At 39.8% G+C, this 20,743-nt stretch overlaps 2 protein-coding genes and 1 long non-coding RNA gene across 3 annotated transcripts; 1 reads left to right on the top strand and 2 right to left on the bottom strand.

Moving 5' to 3' along the window:
- Window positions 1–10,753: 10,753 nt before the first annotated feature.
- Window positions 10,754–12,252, bottom strand: LOC106333045. The gene is made up of 3 exons (XM_013771531.1): window positions 12,204–12,252; window positions 11,052–11,980; window positions 10,754–10,822 (listed from the first exon to the last, which is right to left on the bottom strand). Exons 1-3 carry the CDS (start codon window positions 12,250–12,252, stop codon window positions 10,754–10,756), a joined length of 1,047 nt encoding a protein of 348 aa, XP_013626985.1.
- A 3,017-nt stretch (window positions 12,253–15,269) lies between these two features.
- LOC106342917 (shikimate O-hydroxycinnamoyltransferase-like) lies at window positions 15,270–17,033 on the top strand. The gene is made up of 2 exons (XM_013782019.1): window positions 15,270–15,733; window positions 15,889–17,033. Exons 1-2 carry the CDS (start codon window positions 15,326–15,328, stop codon window positions 16,765–16,767), a joined length of 1,287 nt encoding a protein of 428 aa, XP_013637473.1. The 5' UTR covers window positions 15,270–15,325; the 3' UTR covers window positions 16,768–17,033.
- A 1,070-nt stretch (window positions 17,034–18,103) lies between these two features.
- Window positions 18,104–19,052, bottom strand: LOC106296008. The gene is made up of 2 exons (XR_001261101.1): window positions 18,810–19,052; window positions 18,104–18,409 (listed from the first exon to the last, which is right to left on the bottom strand). It is a non-coding gene; the product is annotated as an uncharacterized LOC106296008 (long non-coding RNA).
- Between the last annotated feature and the right edge of the window lie 1,691 nt (window positions 19,053–20,743).

The raw sequence follows: 20,743 nt of genomic DNA, 5'->3' as shown, positions 1-20,743 counted from the left end.
CCGTTAGCCCTAAAAGCCGACTCCCTTCCACACCACCGTCTCTTTGGTCTCGCCGCAACTCCAGAACTTACCGGATCTCACCACCGTATGTATCAAGTATGAAACTTAAGGTAGATTTGTCGAGCCAGAGCATCGAGCATCTCGACCAGCATGAAGAAAGAGGGAAGGGAGGAAAAGAAAAAGAGAGAAGGGAAATGGAGGAGGTCTCCGGCGCCGAAATAAACTGGGCCGAAGTTAGGGTTTTCCTGTTAGAGAGAAGCGAGAGCTTTTGTTTTAGAGAGGTGTTTTTATCTTTCAACCCCCCTAGAATTGCTCAATTGAGTGGTGTTGGAATTGAACCTTTGATTAAAATTTACAAAAAAAAGTGGAGTCAAAGAAGCTTCCATGAAAAAGGAGAAGGAGAAGGAGAAAAAAAGTCAAAGAATACTTGGGTCGTGTAATTAGGAGTTACAACAAGAATAATTAGAGTCACAGTTTAGTTAAAAGCTAACTAAGTCAAGTTAGAGTGACTAAGAGTTGGTAATAGCTATTAGGAGTGTTAGTGGTTAAAAGAAAGTTTGCTTGTAAGCCACGTATCTAGAAGTAAGGTGTAAGTGGGAGTTGTTAAGGAACAGAAAACCACCTTGTAATTATTGACTGGTGTCCCAAAGGACCAGGAACCCACCCTGGGTTTACATTGAAGAATCTAAGAGGGTGAGCATTGATGGTGACAACCTTGAGGATGGAGAGTTTTTTTCATTTGCTTGATGTGTGACAGAGTTTCTAAGCTAGATGGGCTTGGTTTTGTTAGGGATTACTATCTGAATCTAGCGCCAATGCAGTTTATATATCCTCAAGATCTTTCCTAGTTCAGTTACTAATCATAGCAGCAACTTCATAGTAACGGATGCTTTGGAGAACTACATAATATAGGCCTCTTGCTAGTTCAGATCAAACATTTTACTGATACCGAGACTGGTGGATGTAATCAGTTTTCTAAATACGGATAAATAAACAACTAAAAATTTCAATACAAGAAATAAAGGTGATCATGATGACAATGTATCTCTTAAGGTATTGCCATGGAGCCGAGTATTTCAAAAGTTAGGAGATGGACTTAGAAAAGCTGAGCACTTACACACGGGTATTACAAGTACTGCATCATGATCTGTGCACCCATCAAACTACACTCGACTCACTTCTGTTGAGGACCTGGCTTACTTGATGTGTCATCATCTTGACTACAAGGCCCTCTTCATCCACATCGAGTGTACACTGCAGTCGTTGCTATTGTCTATGAGTGATTCCATCATCACTCTCCTCATGATCACTTTGCATCATTTCGTGACGCACTTCGATATATGTACCATGAACAACTTCTTGTTCTGGCTCCAGAATTATGCTTCTTGATCTATGTGAAGATCAACTCTGACACAATCGCATCCTTCTTCTGATGTTTCTTCCTTGATCTAGTCACACTTGGCTAAAAATACCTTTTCAACCCTCTTGGGTTCAGTGAACGCCTTGTTCATCCTTTCCGACATGTTTCTTCTCTTCTGGCGAGCTAAACAGTCCACATTTTTGTTTCCAACCTTTCCACAGAACAAACAGCGCATCCAATTTCGTTTCTTGTTTTTGTGGTGTTATATGAATTACTCAAACGAGAAGCTTGGCAAGTACAGTGGGTCGCCTAGATCTACCTTGAAGTGTGACTGGAGCATCAACAATAGCTACAACGTCGAGGACGATAATCAAGAGGGAGTCTAGCATAACTTTATCCAAACTATTTTTGAAATCTCTGTTCTTGCATATCTTCTTATAAATAATGAATAATGATTTGTGAAGTTGAGGTACTCTCCTTCCCAAGCATGTGTTGTGTTTTCGTTATTTACAAGTTGGCTTTTGAATTTTTAATACATAAGACTATTACGTTTTCCATTGTGATCTACACCTTTTAATATTACTCTCAGTTTCCGTCTTTTCTTTTGCTGTCGATGACTGAATGAATAAAAAAGCGAGTGGACCATTAACTTGGATTCACTCTCAAGCACAACGTTTTATGTTACGTTGATGAGTAAGTAAATGCAAGAAAGTTGCGAGTAAAAAAATTCATTTTTTCCTTATATGCTTCAAATAAAGCTTTCATCTCTGCTTCAAAATTTATTTGCATGCTAGAGAGATTTATCGGAATGTTTAGGTTGCCGCAGGCAATTGAACATGTGTGGATCATCCGAAGCATTTGGTCCATTAGAAGAAACTTCTGGCTTATCCAATGATATATCGGTGTTACAACATCTTACCATAACCGGTTTTCAATGCTATATCTGAATGCTTCAAATTACCAGTTTCGCTACTATATAACCGGTTTTAATTAGTTTGTTTAGAAATCGACCCCTAATATATCGAATTGCACACCTGATTCACATTACCAGTTTCAGAGCTATATATCTGGTTATTAACAATATACATGCTTTGTGATTAGTTTTAATTCTAAATTTTCCCCTATTTTTACTCAAACATATCAAATTTTACACATGCTTCTCATTCCCGGTTTCGTAGATATATAACTGGTTTTTACACTGTATTTTATTCTTTACTGGTTTCGGTAACATGAATTTATTATCCGGATAATCGTCGTCTTCGTAACCGGATATATAAAGGACCTTCCACTGGTTTTGGGTAACAGGAATTGTATTCTCCAAAAATAGTCTCCGTGACTAGCTCAGCCGCACATGCTTCACTCAAACATAGGTGAGGAGATCATTCACTAAGAGAAAATAAAATTAAAATTGTTTTGTAACCAATTAGAATTTGATACTAGTAAATTAATATGGGACAAGACAAACACTGATAAACTAATTTGCAAACATTTGTAGAAATCTTAGCCGGCGGACGACATTAATGTCCCCGGATACACAAGCACACACAAGGAAGCAGGTAGAACCATAAACCATAGGAATAAAAAGATTTAAAGGAAACTACAAGACGACATTATCGCCACCGGACGTTATCAGATCTAAGAGAGCTTTCTTGGGAAGAAGAGAGAAGCTAAAGAAAATATTGGACAGGGAGGAAAAGTTAGCACTCTAGTTTAATTGCATGTAAAAGAAAATTTTGCGTAGAATAGTTTTCTTTAAGTTGTGTATAGTAGCTCAGTCTTGTGTCATTATTAGACTCTAGTATAGCGACAAGTATCTAAGTTGACAATGTAAAGCTAAATATTAACACTTAAGGTCACATTTCTTCTTTTTATTTACATGGTGGGTCACTTTCCACTACACACACTTTATCAACTAGCTCCTTTGTTTTTCGTTTGCTCCCAACCCCATCCCAACTAACTCGTTACCCAATTGGCGGACTTTTCTCCCCAACCACACATTTCCTCACATTGTCAACGGCTGAGATTAATTATGGGAAAAGCAGATCTGGACAAGACATTTATCTGGCTTGAACCAGAACCGTTCGATGAGCTAGCTAATATCTGGACGGCTCAGATTAACTTCACCTCTATCTCTCTTCTTTCTCCCACTTGTGCTTTTTTTGGTTGGGTTTGTTGTTCATCAGCATCCAAAAAAAATTGTGCTAATTAACTTTTGAACCAGAAACACGAAATCCCCCACTGATTATCACTCTAAAAATTGCGGTTAGTTAACAAAACTTTGATTAACTTTTTGTTTTACTACAAATTAACTTATTTGAAGTTCCTAACTTGTTTTGTAGGTATGTTCCATGGCGGACCACGTCATGGTTATCGCCGGCGAATGGAAGATGTCCGACGACGGCAGTTGGACATTTTCTATCGACAAACATCACATGTCAAAGATCGTATCTCTCGCTCCCACAACGACATTGCTTGACCTGCAAAGAAATGTGCTGACGGAGTATTTCCCCAACACTAAAGCTCTCCCCTCCGCCTCTCTGAGTTATTGACCGCCAAACACTAAAGAACTCGCTACCGGAATCTCAACTCCCCTGGTCATGCTGACACACGATGGGTCTATATTGTATTTCTACCACCATTTTGAATCACACAAGGGAATGAATCTGTTTGTTACTTTCAAAGTACACCCCGAGCCAACTAATGTGAGCCAAGTAGCTGACAACCTTTTCCCCTTCACCACCCCAAACCAACCAATCCAAAAAAACCATAACCTTTTCAACCGTTTTACTAGCCCCCGCCCTCCTTTGTCTTGTCCTTCCCCACCATCTACAGGCGCCTCTAAAATTCATGGTTTCTCACTTTTCCCTGACGATGATGTCCTCGAAGATATCCCTACCAAGCCCGCCAGCACACCAGCCCCACCAAAGATCTCTCGCTTCTCACTTATCCACGAAACTGTTTCATGTGGCGACGAGATGCTAGAAGAGATGTTCAAAGAAGACCCATATAACATTCTTGACAGCTGTAAGACCGAAGAAGAGGAAGACGAGAACGTTTTAGAGAGTGAACTGCCTCCTGACTTTGAAGATGTCCAACCTCATGGCTATGATCATGACTTCTGGGACCCTTTGATTGACAAAGACCTTGGCGGTTCTGATGTAGCTGAAGTGATGGCTGGCATCCATGTACCGAAAACTGCTCCACACATCATTCAGGGGACCAGCGCTTCCAATTGGAAGTCTGAACCAAAAAAAAGCAGCGTTCACAGTTTTCCACATGTACTACCCAATCCTTTGTACACGGGGACAACTTTGAACATTCCATCTAGAGGCCCACCCGTACAGCATTCCTCCGCGTCCAGGTGTACAAACACCACACCGTCGACGTACACCTGTACACCAGGCTCAAGCTGTGCGACAGGCGTACAACACAAGCATCCATCTGTACAACCACCTTCTACGTCCAGATGTACGCCACCCCCATTGTCCACTAATTCCCCCCAGCGTCCCCCCATCCCCCCTCCGGTGCGCGATACTAGGCCACTCTCAGAGATCAGTGACGAGGAATTTGACACCCCCCACTCTTCGATGACCTTTCATACGAAGCCGAAGACGTGCCTGACTTGAATCTCAACGACAGTGATGAGGAATCATTTGTTGGAAAACTCTATGCAACCAAGCAGGACTATCAAATTGGCCTTGCTATCTACGCAATCAAGCAGCAATTTCATTTTAGGCAATCCCGCACCACTAGGCGTTCCTTTGTTCTAAGCTGTTATGATACTCATTGCGATTGGCGCATACTAGCGAAAGAGCTTACAAACTTTGGCTACTACACTATCAAAAAAGCCGAACTTAATCGCTGCTGCACTATCGATACCCGCAACCTTTACAGGAAAAAGGCCACTTCAAAAGTTATTGCACATGTTTACCGTTCCCGCTACAGCAAACCCACCAACGGTCCTAAATCTATCCAGCAGCAGCTTCAGCTTATTTTGGAAGATCTCTGCATCTCTGCTTCCTATATGAAATGCCACAGGGCAAAAGGACAAGCTATTGATGATATTGTCGGCAACGCGGAGGATTCATTTCTAAATCTTGACTCCTATTTCGAGAGTTTGAAAGCTACCAATCTCGGCACTGTTACTGCTATAGATACTGAGCAGGATATGGAAGGTAACACACGCTTCCTCTATGCCTTCCTCTCTTTTGGTGCATCTATTTAGGGGTTCCACCGTCTACGTCATGTCCTCATTATTGATGGGGCTCATCTATCCGGCAAATACAAGGGGGTACTACTCACTGCCAGCGGTCAAGACGCAAACTTCCAAGTGTTCCCTTTGGCTTTCGCGGTGGTTGATGGTGAGACCGAACACGCATGGACCTGGTTTCTTGCTAAGGTTGAAAGGATAATTGCTGACTCTATTGCCCTCTCCATTATCTCAGACCGTCATTCTTCCATTCTAAAAGCTATGCGAGAAGTCTTCCTCAAGTCCCATCACGGAGCCTGCATTGTCCATTTGATGCGGAATGTTGTTTCGCGATACAAGAACAAAGGCTTAGCAAAGATGGTTTGTGAGGCTGCATTCTCTTACAGCCGAAAAGATTTTGATCTCAGCGTGCGCCACCTGCCTGGAAGGCATTGGTACGTCAAAATGGTCTAGGACTTACTTCCCCAACAATCGTTACAACCTTCTTACCAGCAACATAGCTGAGCAGCTCAACAATGCTCTTACCAAGTCCAGATCTTCACCTATCATCGAGCTGTTCATGTTTATTCAGCGAATGTTAACTCGATGGTTCTCTGCAAGAAGAACAAAATCAGCTAAATGTCGGGGCTTTGTCACACCGGAGGTTGAGAAGGTGATGCAGACACATATTAGGCTCACTAAAGGCAGCAAGATAGCAAACATCACCGATTGGAGCTATCAAGTTAGGGGACTTTTCGGTCATGCCAACACTGTCTCTCTGGAAAAAAAAAAATTGTACTTGCCAAGTGTTCCAGAAACTCAAAATTCCTTGCGGCCATGCTCTGTTAGCTGCTGACTACATTGGTCTTCCTTATGCCCAACTTTTTGGAGATTGCAACAAGACACAGTCATGGATCGACACCTATGCAGGAGTCATATACCCTAAAGCCCCCTTGGGAGATCACCCTGTACCTGATTCGATAGACTCGCCGCCCATATGGATGCCCCAAAGATAAGCGTGTTGCATCTACAGAAGAGATCCAAGTAATTTTCCTATCCTATCCTTGCTATTGCATCAATCCTTACCTTTCACTCATATAATTGCCTTTGCTTTTTCTTGCAGCCCCCTAAGAAGAAAAAACTTATTCCTCACAAATGTGGGCGCTGTGGCCGTACCGGTCACAACCGAACCAACTGCATTGTCCCCATCTGACTGTGGTGAATCCTATATACACTGAGAATTACCTTTTGGATAGCGCATTCACCCCCCCAAATAGAATCCTTTTTGTGTTTTTGGTTTTATGGCATGTAATAACAATTGAACATGTATTGGGTGTTTTGCGATGGCTACAACTTTCACTATTTTTCTTCTAGTCCGTGCATTAATTTGTTCATGCAGGGTCTACACCCCAACATGATCTCATGTCCACCTGGATATCTACAACATGTACACACATACCAGTTACCCTAGTATCCATCTGGATAACCTGCATAAGCACTTACACCAGTTAATAAATCTACAATCCAGAATGTACCAGCCCAAACCATATTATCCATATTCATGTGCACCTTTAGCTGTCTAAACTTAATCCACATGTACAACCAATGTAAAGACACATTGGTCTGCTACTGAACTTGTCTGCTATTACAAGGAGCTTCTCAAATTTAGATTAGTAAGGAACACTAGGCCGAACCCTAAGCCAAACTAATTACCTCGATTAGATAGCTACTACAAACTGCATAGGGTTTAGCTGTCTAAACTTTATCCACATGTACAATCAATGTAAAAGCACATCTATACAAACACCTACACATCCATACAATTCCAACATAATTACCTAAATCCAACAAAATCATATAAATCCAACATCCTTGCACCTGTTAATAAATGTACAACCTAGAACGTACCAGCCCAAACAAGCTACCCTATTATTCATATTCATGTGCACCTTTAGCTATCTAAACTTCATCCACATGTACAACCAATGTAAAGGCATGTTGGTCTGCTATTGAATTTGTCTGCTATTACAAGGAGCTTCTCAAATTTAGATTAGCAAGGAACACTTCGCCGAACCATAAGCCAAACTAAGTACCTCGATCAGATAGCTAGTACAAACTGCATAGGGTTTAGCTGTCTAAACTTTATCCACATGTGCAATCAATGTAAATGCACATCTGTACAAACACCTACACGTCCATACAATTCCAACATAATTAGCTTAATCCACCAAAATCATATAAATCCAACATCCATATCATAATTATATAAATCCAACATAATTATATAAATCCAACACGTACACTTACACGTCCATATCATACAACCAAAAAACACAAAATAAAACCTACAACAATCCGTACTGCATAAAACCACAACACAAACCAAGCTTTTCAGTTCATCTCATCCCCCATGTATAGCGACACAACCCAGTCCTTGTACAAGTCCATGGCAAACTGCTTCCTCATCAGGTCCACTAGATCATCCGTCAACCCATCCGGTTTCCTAAAACATGGAGCTCCATGAACTTTATAGCAACAGGCCCACAATCACCACTCCGCCTGTTCTCGTAACTCCCCCCCCCCATTCTTTCCACTATGAAAGGTTCCAAACAGTTCACCCCTTCTGTTGGTGGTGGACATACCTTCTCCACCAAATACGGAAACATCTGTGCTACTGAATCCAACAAACCACACACTGCTGCCATATCCTTCAGTTTGGGGTTAGGATCCAGCACCAGGACCCTCCAATTAGTCAAACTTATGCACAGCCCAACCCAATGGTTCCCATCCCAAATCATAGGAGTGTACAACGTGTCCACATCCTCTCCCCATTTCTTTCCTTCCTTTTTTAAGAAAGATGACAGCCTACCATCACCAACCACCCTTCCTTTGTTGAACTTTGCAGCATTGAAAGACCGCGCTTTTCCTTGAAGATGGGCTACAAACCATGGCTTAAGGAAAAGGCATCGCCTCTGTTTCAGCCTTTCGTCATGTCTTTGCCCCACGTAGTCGACCAATGCTTCCATATACTGCAACAAATCAACAAAATCATGTTTACCAAATATTTCACAAATAACCGCTACAAGAATAATATACCTCTGTTGACACCCATTTCCAAAGAGCCGCCAAGTCCAGGAAAAAACTGATTATCCAGATTGTAGTTCCCAGCATTGAGATGGAGCCTGCAAGAAGACACAGACAAATTAGCCACATCCTACCACTTTCAAATCAGAAAGATATGTTGCATACACTTTAGGATTCGCAACCAAGACACTTTCGAAGAAAGCATAATCAGGATCCTCCACCTCCGGAACGAGTTTATCCATTGTAAATTGTTCCTTAGCCAACAAAATGGCCGCTAAGTCCGCTTCCCTCTCAACTGGCTTATGTTTCTCGCTCCGTGGGCATGGAGAAGAATCACTTAACTCCACCATAGTTTCCTCTCTTGCCAACATCTTCTCCTCATCACTCTCATCACTCTCATCCTCGCTCCCACCTTTAACCCCATCAGCTGCAGTCACCTTCAACATAACAACACCCAAAGACATTTCAGTTAAAGCTCAGCAACATATACCTCCCAGTGTACACATGTACAAGTATTTGACCTTATCCACATGTACAACTATTCATTGTGTCCATTATGCAAAGTAAACAACTTTGCACACATGTATAGCCAATAAACTTTACAACACAAAAAGAGTTATGCATACCTCGCATGTTTTTTCCGCAACATCTCCCTTCTCCTCATCAGCTTCATTTTCTAATCCTTCGCTCCCACCAGATTCTTCAATAACCTGTAACGCGTGGCCCTAAGCAAATTTAACCCACCGCAAAAAAAGTTCAACTCCCTCATATTGTACACATATAAACATCATAAGTTCACTTACATCATCCTCCTTCTCCTCATGACGTCCCTTCACATCAGCTTCCTTCTCTACGGCTTCATCCTTGTCCTGATTGATTGTCACATGCATCACATGTACACAAACGTCATTTAATCATCCACCATATGTTCCCCATTCTTCTTCGCACACATGTACACAATCATGTCAACATGTACAACCAAAACAACTATTTTTACCTTCTCAACCTCCGTTTCTCCAACATCTCCCTTAACTTTTGCAGCCGTCTCCTCCATAGATTCATGCTCTTCTCCTGATGCATGGTCCTCACACACCTACAAACACAGTTATTGCACTTACATCTCTATCTACAAGTAAACCCCTAACCAAATAACCCAACTCACCTTCTTATCGGGGGAAGAAACCAAAGCATCCCGTGTGATTAATCCACGAGTTTATTTAGTTCACCAAAATCCTACCCAAAAAAAACACACATAATTAAAAGGAAAAACACTCCAACCATGACCTTAAAAACAATCAACTTACCACTTCAGTGCCACTAGCTACACCATCCCCTTCATTTCCTCTTAAGGACCCAACATCATCATTCTGCTTAACATATGACAGTGGGTGAGCATTTGCTACAACTCCCTCCCCACCTAAGGCTTTGTTATTCCATACCTCATCTTCAGTCACGTAGAAAGTGTTACTCCCGCTGCCAAAGAAGACCATTGTACCCTCTTTGTCAACACCCCTGGTGTTTTCCGCTTCTAAAGGAACAACATCCATCTTGCCAGACGGTTCTGTCACCAATTCCGGTTCCATCCCCTCCAGCCCTATGCCATCCTGCCCGGGAGCACTCTCATTCATATGGTCGGGTCCATCCTCATCGCTGCTACTATCAGAATCTGCAGGCGGGCTTCCTTCAAACAACTGTTTTCGACCAGTGCCTACACAGACGGCCTCCCTCCTCTTCTATCCGACACCACTCAATTTTTGGTTAGAAAACTTTCATTTCCTTTTCGCTAAGAGTTTCTTCAACACCCTAGCCTGCTTAACAACTACCTTCTCCAAACTTGCAAACGCTTGGCTTATTTTTTTCACTTTCGCATGCAATTCCTCAACATCATGTCCTCCGCCAGCCACTTTCTTGCTGAAGAATCTGCTTAGCCTTCGTTGCTTCAGTGTATGACCTTCTTCTTCTCTGCTTGGGCCCCTATATTGCTTCCTCTTCTTGTCCTTTGTTGCTTCTTCGTGATCGTACATTGGCTCGTCCGCGTCACCACCCACCCACTCGCCTCTGCTGAATTTGTGCCCAGTCTTCACTAAGCCGACCATGTAAGCCACTTTTCTATCGAATATCTAACTGTCAAACTCCCCCCAACCGTCCTCTTTATCCTTCCAAGGTTTATACATCGGCTGCACCGTTAGCTGTAACCAATCAAACATACATCCATTAAACATAGTTGTCCATAAAATACACTAAATAGAGATAAGTACATATGTACAAACTCGCATGTTATCCAATTATTTCGTACACACGCTACTACATACTATCCAATTTGTACTTCGTTTTCGTTCGTACAGACGTGCAATTAACAAAGGTTATCCAACATCAACGAAAGAGCAACCAACCAAAAAGGTTTAACTCTGCACTAACCTTTGGGTCATGCTCAGCGTCTAGCACATCCACCAAGCCCAGCCCCGTGTGTTGAGGAAGCTTGTCCCCGTCATAAGTCAGCAATGTCTGCTCGTCGTTTCCCGGCCATAGGCGAGCAAGTAAGGCTAGTATCGCTTCAAATGCCCACAGCTGCAGTGCCCAAGGGAACCCGGCCAGGACTTTGGTCTCCAGGCGAAGCTTCCTACAAAATACACCATTCGGGTCGTCGCATTTACCAATCATCTTAACCGGAGGTATCATGCTGCTAATAGTCCACCAAAAAGACTCCCGCCCCCACTGAAATGAAAGGAATTTATCGAGCTTCTCAAGCCGCTTCACATGCTTCACAGACGGCTTCGGTATCTGATTTGTAGCCAGCAAAACTCCATCAACTATGATTATCAAACACAACTTCAGCTTCCTAACAAGTGGCATCTCCTTATCACATGCAACCATTGCAGCCACTTCTGCGATGGTTATATCACGTCTCCCTCCACCAAAAAGCCTGTCCGAGAAAACATAATCTCCTTTAGTTGGTCGTGCCTTGTCATCAACCACATACCCCTCTTCAAACTCTCCACAAGGAAGACCCGTCACATGCCCAAATTCGGCCAATGAAAATCTCAAAGGGTCACCTCCAAAGACAGGCCACAACTCTAACCTTTTCTTTGTTACAAGCTGCCTCGTTAGCAACCCGTGTACTAACTTCGCAGAGAAAGCACACCTCCTCACTTGCAACCTAAATAGAACTCCGAAGCAAGACCCAAGCAGCCTCTCCATTTCATCGGCCCCTTCTAACACATCCCTAATCAGTAGAAGGTACTCCAGGGAAGCATTCAAATTGAAGCGTTTGCTCGGATATCTGTCAGTCGCAAATAAACGAGATGGTAACCTCTGATTCCCCACCACCTCTGTTGGATGTGCAATCTCTACAATAAGACCAAAAAGCAAACGACATAGACCACACGGTTAGAAGATGCAAAAAAACTGCCACATCGAAACACCCTTTAATTAAACAAAAGGACCAAACCCATGAACACAAATTCGCCTATTAGTAACAAGAGTCCGTAACAATCTGAAAATCTACGAAAACGTCTTAAATCAACAACCCTAATCCCTTAAATCGAAGTGGCGGCTTATAACAAAACTAACCTTTCCCCGCCGACTTTCCAACCCTCTTATTTCGCGCCGACATCGCCATCTAGATTTCGGAACACATTTACACCGCCCGCCGCCGAGAAACCAAGTCGTAGCCTTTCTCCGTCCTCGGCTTCGCATTTTACTTTTACAGACGAAACAGTGTAAAAAAACCACAATCCCGGAATAAAAAAACCCGGGCCCGAGGGTAAATACAAAAACTAAATTAACTTTCGGTTCGCGTCCACACTCATCACCCCTATTATTTTCGAATTTCAAATGACTAACCAGCCCTACTAGATAGTGAAAGCGTAATTACCCAAATACCAGGCTTGGTTACGCTTTTGGAAGGGCAGCAGAGTCTTCAACCGTGAAAAAGTGCCTCAGTAGCAGTAAGTGCTCTCCCATGTAATAAAATCACACAATGTTACCATATCTGTCACAATGTTACCATATCTGTTAATAACTCATGTAAAGCTTCACTTCACTACTTGTCGTAGGGGTATCAACGGGAATATGAATTCATAACAGCGTGCATATCCACTTCCCTAATTAATTTATGAATAGTTTTAGGTTATTCACCTAAATCCCCTAGACTATATTTGCGAAGTGATTTTACCACATGTCTTCTCTGCAATCAGTTTCACAAAACAAATATGACATGGCTACTGAAATTGATGACATGGCTTCCAGAAAAATATGATATGGATAAATTCATTTAATGTTGATTTATATTTTTGACAAACTTATTAGAATATGGTAATAATTCATATATTACATTCAATATTGATATTTCTTTTTGGTAAACTTTTTTAAAATATGGTAATAGCTCATACATCTATAAAATAAATATATTCATATACAACATTTCAAATTTTGAAATATGATTATTTTTGTATAATTATACAATTTGTATTACTAAATCTTTCAAAAATTTCTATAGTTTTTTAAAAATTTAAATATCTAATCGTAAGATCATTAGTTTCTTATATATCTACAAATTTTATAAATATTGTTTAGACCAAATTTTTGATAATTATACAATTTTATATCATTTTTATTAGTTTTATATAAATTGATTTAATATATATCAAATTTATATTAAATATTAGTAAGAAAATAGTAAAATTTATGATATTTAATAAAAATTATTTTTAAATATAAGTTAGATTTTAAAAAAAACAATTACTGCACATGGTGCAGGAAAACACCTAGTAACTCATTTAAATAATGGGTTCAGCTAAAGAAAACTAATTTACAGATGAAGCCTATCATTATTTTCATTCATATATGTAAGTAAAAGTATTATCAAACACATATCTAACCCTTTTTTCTGCTAAAACACATATCTAACTTCAATAATTCAAATTTTAAACTGAATAGTATACTATAGATATTAGAATGAAAATTTATATGTTTCTTTAATAATATTACGTATAAAATAGAAGAAATGTACATATTTATAAAAATAGAAGAAATGTATATATTTATAAAACAGCGTGTATGCACTCTTCTATTAATAAGTTCAAAAATAATCATTTATGCACTTTTCTATCATCTCGACCTGCAACAGTCTGAATCGAGGATTGCATTGACTAAAATGGAAAAGGCTAAAAGTTTTGTATAGGTCCTTGGCGCGTTGCTACTTGGTGGCTTTTGCATCCGAATAAATGCTCCTTCTTGTTACTAGGCCTCTGTTGTAGCTTGTGGTGGCGGATGCTTTGGTAGTTTACTTAGAGCTGTTCTTGGTCGAGCCAATCATAAAGAACGGATTATCGGAGACGTCAAAATTACCGGTTCCAACTCTCGTTATAACTGTGGCTCTTCTTTTTGCGGCAAGCGGTTGTGCGGATTAGTTGAGGCCCCTGGATTGCGGCTACGGTTTGTTGTGCCTGTCCTTGTTTTGAGTAAGATCGGGTCTGTGTTTAAGTTTTTACTTATTTTCTCTGATATTTGTTTTCTTTGTTCTTCTGTCAAAAAAAAATGGTAATAATATTTTTACATTTTTACCAAAAAAAGAAGATACAAGTTGATTTAAAGCATCTTGAAAACATTAAGCTTTACAACCCCCTAAAATCTCATTGAAGAGGAAAGATGTGGTAACAAAATGGAAAAGGCTACAAGTTATAGCTATAAACTTATTACTCATTGCATATATGTATTTACTACTTTTCAAAACATATTTTATACATAAATGAAAAAAATCCAGAAAAGGGTACAAATTAAGTCTATTTAGTTTTCAGTTTAATTAAAAACCATGTAATTTTCTCTTCCAAGTCTATAAATTACTAAATAATATCTAATATATTTAAATTTATAAATCATCACTAGACATTTTGAAGTAAAAATGTAAGTTAAAACCAACATGAAAAACGATATTTACTAAAATTTGACTAAAGAGACACAAAAATAGTAAAAAAAAAATAACTAGGATAATGGGGAAAATATGACTAAATTAAAGATGAAATAAGACACAAAAAAAAAAGATATAACTAAATAAAAAAGTTTCAATCAGGCAATAAACAATACATTTTTGTAATAACTTCTTGCTTTCATTAAGATGAACAATACAATTACGTATTACAGTCGAGAGAAGGCACTTAACAAAAAAACTAAAGTAATGATCCTTCAGGTTTAAAGGGGATGTGAGGTTGGCTTTAATCCCGCATACTTTATTGCGTGAAGAGCATTCCGCTCAAACCTTTTTACGACAATTGGGCGCTCCAGTTTTCATATCATCTTGATTCCTCTTTTGTTTCAAACTTTCTTTTATAAAAAAAATCATTTACAAAAAAAAAAAAACTAAATTAATATAAATAAAATAAAAATATAGGAAACAAACCCACGTCGGTCAAAACCCGTGTTTCTTAAAAGGTCCATAATCGATGTTCTGCTATTAAATTGTTTACAACCAACATGAAAGTGAGACAAGCAAATGAATGTGGCATTATGGGGGAGTTGGTAATATAGATGGAAAAATAAAGAGGGTGGGTGAAGGAATAGATATATTGAATACAGAAAACAAACCCACGTGGGTCAAAACCCTAGTGAAGGAATACTATAAAAAGTACACATTTATTTATTCATATTTCCACACCATCTGTAGTGTATTGTATTCAAATCCATCAACCAAAACTATGAAAATTAACATCCGCAATGCCGCCATGGTCCGCCCCGCGGCCGAGACCCCATCCACTTACCTATGGAACTCCAACGTCGACCTCATCATTGCCAGGTACCACAGCTCCAGCGTCTACTTCTACAGATCCAACGGTGCCTCCAATTTCTTCGACCCCCAGGTCTTGAAGGAAGCCCTCGCCAAGGCCCTGGTCCCTTTCTACCCCTTTGCTGGCAGCTTGAGGAGGGACGAAAATGGTCGTATCGAGATCGACTGCAACGCCGCGGGTGCTCTCTTCATCGTCGCCGATACTCCCTCCGTCATCGATGATTTAGGAGACTTTGCTCCCTCCGTCAATCTCAGCAAGCTTGTTCCCCATGTTGATTACTCCCCTGGCATTCATACATTCCCGCTTCTCGTTTTACAGGTCAGCTTCCCTTTTATATGTCTTCTTTTTTCTTTTTTCTTTTTTTTTGTGCTATGTGAGTTTTAGTAATGTCGATTTACTTCCCTTTTAATCGTGAACAAACAACTGTTGGCTCCTTTTGTCTAGCTTCACTCTCCATCTTCATCCCCTTGTAGGTGACCTTTTTTAAATGTGGTGGAGTTTCCCTTGGTGTTGGCATTCAACACCATGTCAGTGATGGTTTATCTAGTATCCATTTCATCAATTCCTGGTCTGATATGGCTCGCGGTCTTGACCTTACCCTTCCTCCTTTCATCGATCGTACCCTCCTCCGCGCTAGAGAACCACCTCACCCCACTTTCCATCATGTTGAATACCAACCTTCTCCCTCCATGAAGATCCCTCTCCATCCTGACAATACCACCGTCTCCATCTTCAAATTATCCCGCGACCTTCTTGTTGCTCTCAAGGCTAAAGCCAAGGAGGATGGCAACCCAGTAAGCTACAGCTCGTACGAGACGTTGGCAGCTCATGTGTGGAGATCAGTCACGAAGGCTCGCGCGTTTCCAGACGATCAAGTGACCAAACTGTACATTGCGACTGATGGACGGTCAAGACTGCGCCCGCAGCTGCCCCCTGGTTACCTTGGCAACGTCGTATTTACTGCCACACCATTGGCCGCTGCAGGGGATCTTCTGTCAAAGCCAACATCGTATGTTGCTGGACTGATTCATGATGTTTTGGCTCGCATGGACGATGAGTATCTGAGGTCCGCTCTCGACTACCTGGAGATGCAACCTGATCTGTCAGCCCTAATCCGTGGTGCACATACCTACAATTGTCCAAATTTGGGAATCACAAGCTGGGTCAGATTACCCATTTACGATGCAGACTTTGGTTGGGGACGTCCCGTATTTATGGGACCTAGTGTAATTGCATTCGAGGGTTTGTCGTTTGTGCTACCAAGTCCCACGAATGATGGCAGCTTATCCTTGTTCATTGCTCTCCGAACTGAACACATGAAATTGTTTGAGAAGTATTTGTACGAGATATGACAAGCGGCAAAAGAAGATTCCTCCTTTTCCCCCAGTATGGAAACTCCTCCTGCTGAGATAAGCATCACGTTTTTTTAAGAGTACAATAAGTTACGTCCACATAAGTTGTACTTGTGGTGGTCTTTAACATTTGGATCGGTCATGTATGACCTTTTTGCTTTGTGTTTATTTTATATGTATGTGACATGTTAGTGTTACACTTATTTTGGTATTTGTGTTAGATAATCTAAAATAATGAGAAGGAAAATAAGTGTTGGAGGCGGGTCCAACCCTACCTCAAGACACTGCAAAAAAAAAGATTCATCATTTATTTTATATATTTGTATTAGTTACAAATGATGTAAATAATTTTGTTTCACTTAGATAAATCACTTTAAAAGTGATAATGCAAATAATTTGTTTCACTTAAATAAATCACTTTGAAAGTGATGATGCAAATGATGTAAATAATTTTGTCAGTATATATCACTTTTTAAAAATGATGATGTTGATAAAAAGAAATGATGCTAAAATTTACATCAATTTTTCAAAATGATGTTATTAATTATATTATTTATTAGTAACTGAAATAAAAATTAATATTAATTTAAAATGGTTTTAATAATTATATTAGTTACTATTATTAATTTAATATTAATATTGTATATACATAATTAATATCAATCGATAAAGTTATATCAGTAAATAAATTAATTATAATATTATTCATTAATTTTTTTTTACTCCACCGAAGATACAATGTGCCTAAACAGGTACAATATAAAAGCTTACAAACCAATAAACACCACAAAAAACATGATGAAGATGAATCAACATAAAATAAAATTGTAAAACAATTATACAACTCGCCATAAGAATTCTTCAATCAATATTTTTCTTTTCTTTCACTCTATCTTATTCTGTTGTGGTGTTGTTAAACTGAAAACTGCTCCTAAAAAACAAAATATAACAAAAAGAATATCAGAAGACTAGTCAGACACTGTGGAGGCCGAATGTGAGAATCACACAAGAAGTAAAAAGCATCATTGTTTGCTTTTGCAGGTCTAGTAACTTAAAGAAGAAGAGGAAGACGTCAAGCTATGTAACATAGAGCAAGAAGTTTTTGGTTTAATGGATAATCCAGTATTGGATCCAATAATCATCATCATTCGGAATTTCTTATACAAGTTTTTGACTGATTGGCCAGAGGGAGATTGTAACGGCCCAATCCGTATGATCTTACTTTAACATTAACAACACTTGAATGTTCAAGCTCAGTACTTCTTTTATTTCTTACCAAACTGTCTTACCATGAACTTAATTTCAATTAAAAACCAAATATAAAACAATACTAAAGTCTTACCAAAGCTCAACGAAAATTTTGAAATAAAACATGTGTCTTCCCAAAAGCATTGACACCACAACGGGACTTTAAAGAATGAGGGGCGAGTAATTCGGTTTACTTAGTAAGTATATGAACCTATGAACTCATCTCAGATCACATAATACAACAAGAACAAATCATAAGTTAATATCGCCTATAATGCATCAAACAAGATTTCCTAGACTCTCTAATCCACAAGTGTACCCAAGCCAACCGCCTGGACACCCGGCTTCATCACTCTCCACCCAACCGGCGTTCGCCCAACCAGCACCCTTCACACTACAAAATAACCTCAAGTCTCATCAACGGCGTCATGATGCCCTAAAATGTTATCAACTTTCAGTATTATCACACAACTGGTTATCCTTTAACAGCCTACCACGTTCTATGTGCTTTTCATCTGATAACAATCAACATGTCTTTCATCACATCAACACAAATTATCAACTAGATCTTGGTCAACATTAACAAATGATTAACTCCATGAGGTATTACACAACATGAGAGAAGTTCACAACCGGGTCCTCACACAGAAGAAGAAGAAGAATGCAACAACATAACCACAGATCTGCACTCTCACACTCAACAGAAGATAGGAAACATGATTAGGATCACACTTGTAACACCCAGTGAAATATCTCTAAGAAGAAGAAGAATGACATGTAGTTCGAAGGCTTACAAGCGCGAAGGCGGGCTTGCGGTGGCAGATCGGAGACACCAACGGTGGCGGCTAGGGTTTAGGTCTTGACGGCTCGGAATATCTGCACGGCTTAGCTCTGTTTTCTCTGATGATAAAAGGAGAAGGAGGAAAATCTTAGGGGTTTCTCTTTTGGGCTTTAATTCTCTAGTGGGCTAGCCATGTTGCAATTCTCCTCCACTTACAGAGAATTCCTCTTTGGATTCAATTCGGCACTATGGTGCATTGCTTTTTCAAAAACAAATCGGCACTTGGTGATACACTGGCTCCCATAACTAACTTGGGTTACTGATCCTTATTGTTATCCAAACGACATTTGAAATCACATCACTTTCCCATCGAACTAAGACAGTCCACACGTCATTGTCCCATTAACTAATGTTTCTTTGCAGTTTACAAACTCAACACGTCTGTTGACCATTAATAAACTATGACACCCATCTAATGATGGCTTTTAAACAAGCAACTCATGTCCTATGACAACCTTACGATATACTGCACATGCACATTGCGAACTCAGAGATTCGTTGTGGAATTCCAACCGACATGACACAACATCCATCCTCTCACAATCAAACGATCTCAAGTACCATAACCCAACACCTGTAACTTATAATCCAAATCAATTCATAAAAAATGTCTCATCCTCAAAAAACATGCATCCCTATGCATATTCTAAATCCATACATCACTTGTCATTACTATCATTCGATGGTGATGTGTTTACTTCGGCTCCACATCAAGCAATTCCACTTGCTTAGATGTTTATTGGGTCGCTTTCAGCTTTATATTCAAGTTCTTCCCTACTTTGGTTAAGCATAAGGGTTTCCAACATTCTCTAATACTCGAGTGGTAGCTATTATTGTAAACAGTATCAATCAATGGTAGATACCTTAACTACTTTTCTTATCATCCAAATACATTTGCACGCAACATATGTTTATCAGATCATGTCCTTGGCATACCAACAACAATACATAGTTACCATGTTTCATTTCCATTATGGCACATGCAACTCTTGCAGTAATTAACACTAGATTCACCATTCCACCTTTATCGACTAATATGCCTGCACTATGAAATCCATCAAACAACATTCTTCCACATCTCGTCCTATATATGCATCTTCTTCACCTGCAACAGTCACTCGGTTCCTGAATTGAAGCGTGTAACAGGTCCAAAAATTCCAGTCCATGGTTATCCTCTTGTACTGACGTGTCACACAGGTGCAACTTGCCAAAAATCATCGCAACTTCCATATGTGTTTGTGTATACTACCAATGGTATTCCACGCCGCGGTAGTAAAGATCCATGTCATATTCCTTATTCCATTAAGTACAATCTTCCTCTTTTATCGAAGAATTTGGACACATTTTCTGGCACAATCCATTAAGACCTGACGCCTCTGTCTCTAAGATCTCATTATCATTGGCACGTCTCTAGACTCACGTAGTTGTCATTGCTCTGGCGCGACTGTCTCGATTCTTCTTCTGGCCTCCAATTTTGAGAATTTTTTGAAGGTTCGACAGCTTAATAATTTTAGACTCACAAAACTATATGTTTGTTCTAGTGGGGGCGTGGGAAGTTACTCCTCCACCCATTACTAACCCCGAAAAAAACACGCTAGGACTACACTACTAGACTTAGGTGCATAGTACTTCAACTTATCAAAATTTTAATGCAAAAAGTTATACATAAATACATACTTGCGATCGTCTCAGCTCATTCTTAATTACAAACAAGAAATACCCTTGATTCTAGTGCTTGTCTCTTAGGTGGTGGTGGTGGTGGTAATATTTCATCTGCTACCCTCGTCACATGAACTCCACAGTCTTTTGCTACATGGACTTGACGTCGTCCACAGTGAAAACATATAGTCTCAGATTGTTTTATAAGTAGGAAATATTTCTTAAGGT

Source organism: Brassica oleracea, chromosome C1 (genome assembly GCF_000695525.1).
Source record: "Brassica oleracea var. oleracea cultivar TO1000 chromosome C1, BOL, whole genome shotgun sequence".
Taxonomy (NCBI): domain Eukaryota; kingdom Viridiplantae; phylum Streptophyta; class Magnoliopsida; order Brassicales; family Brassicaceae; genus Brassica; species Brassica oleracea.
Note: the sequence above shows the minus strand (reverse complement) of the source record. Positions and strands in the feature narration are given on the sequence as shown.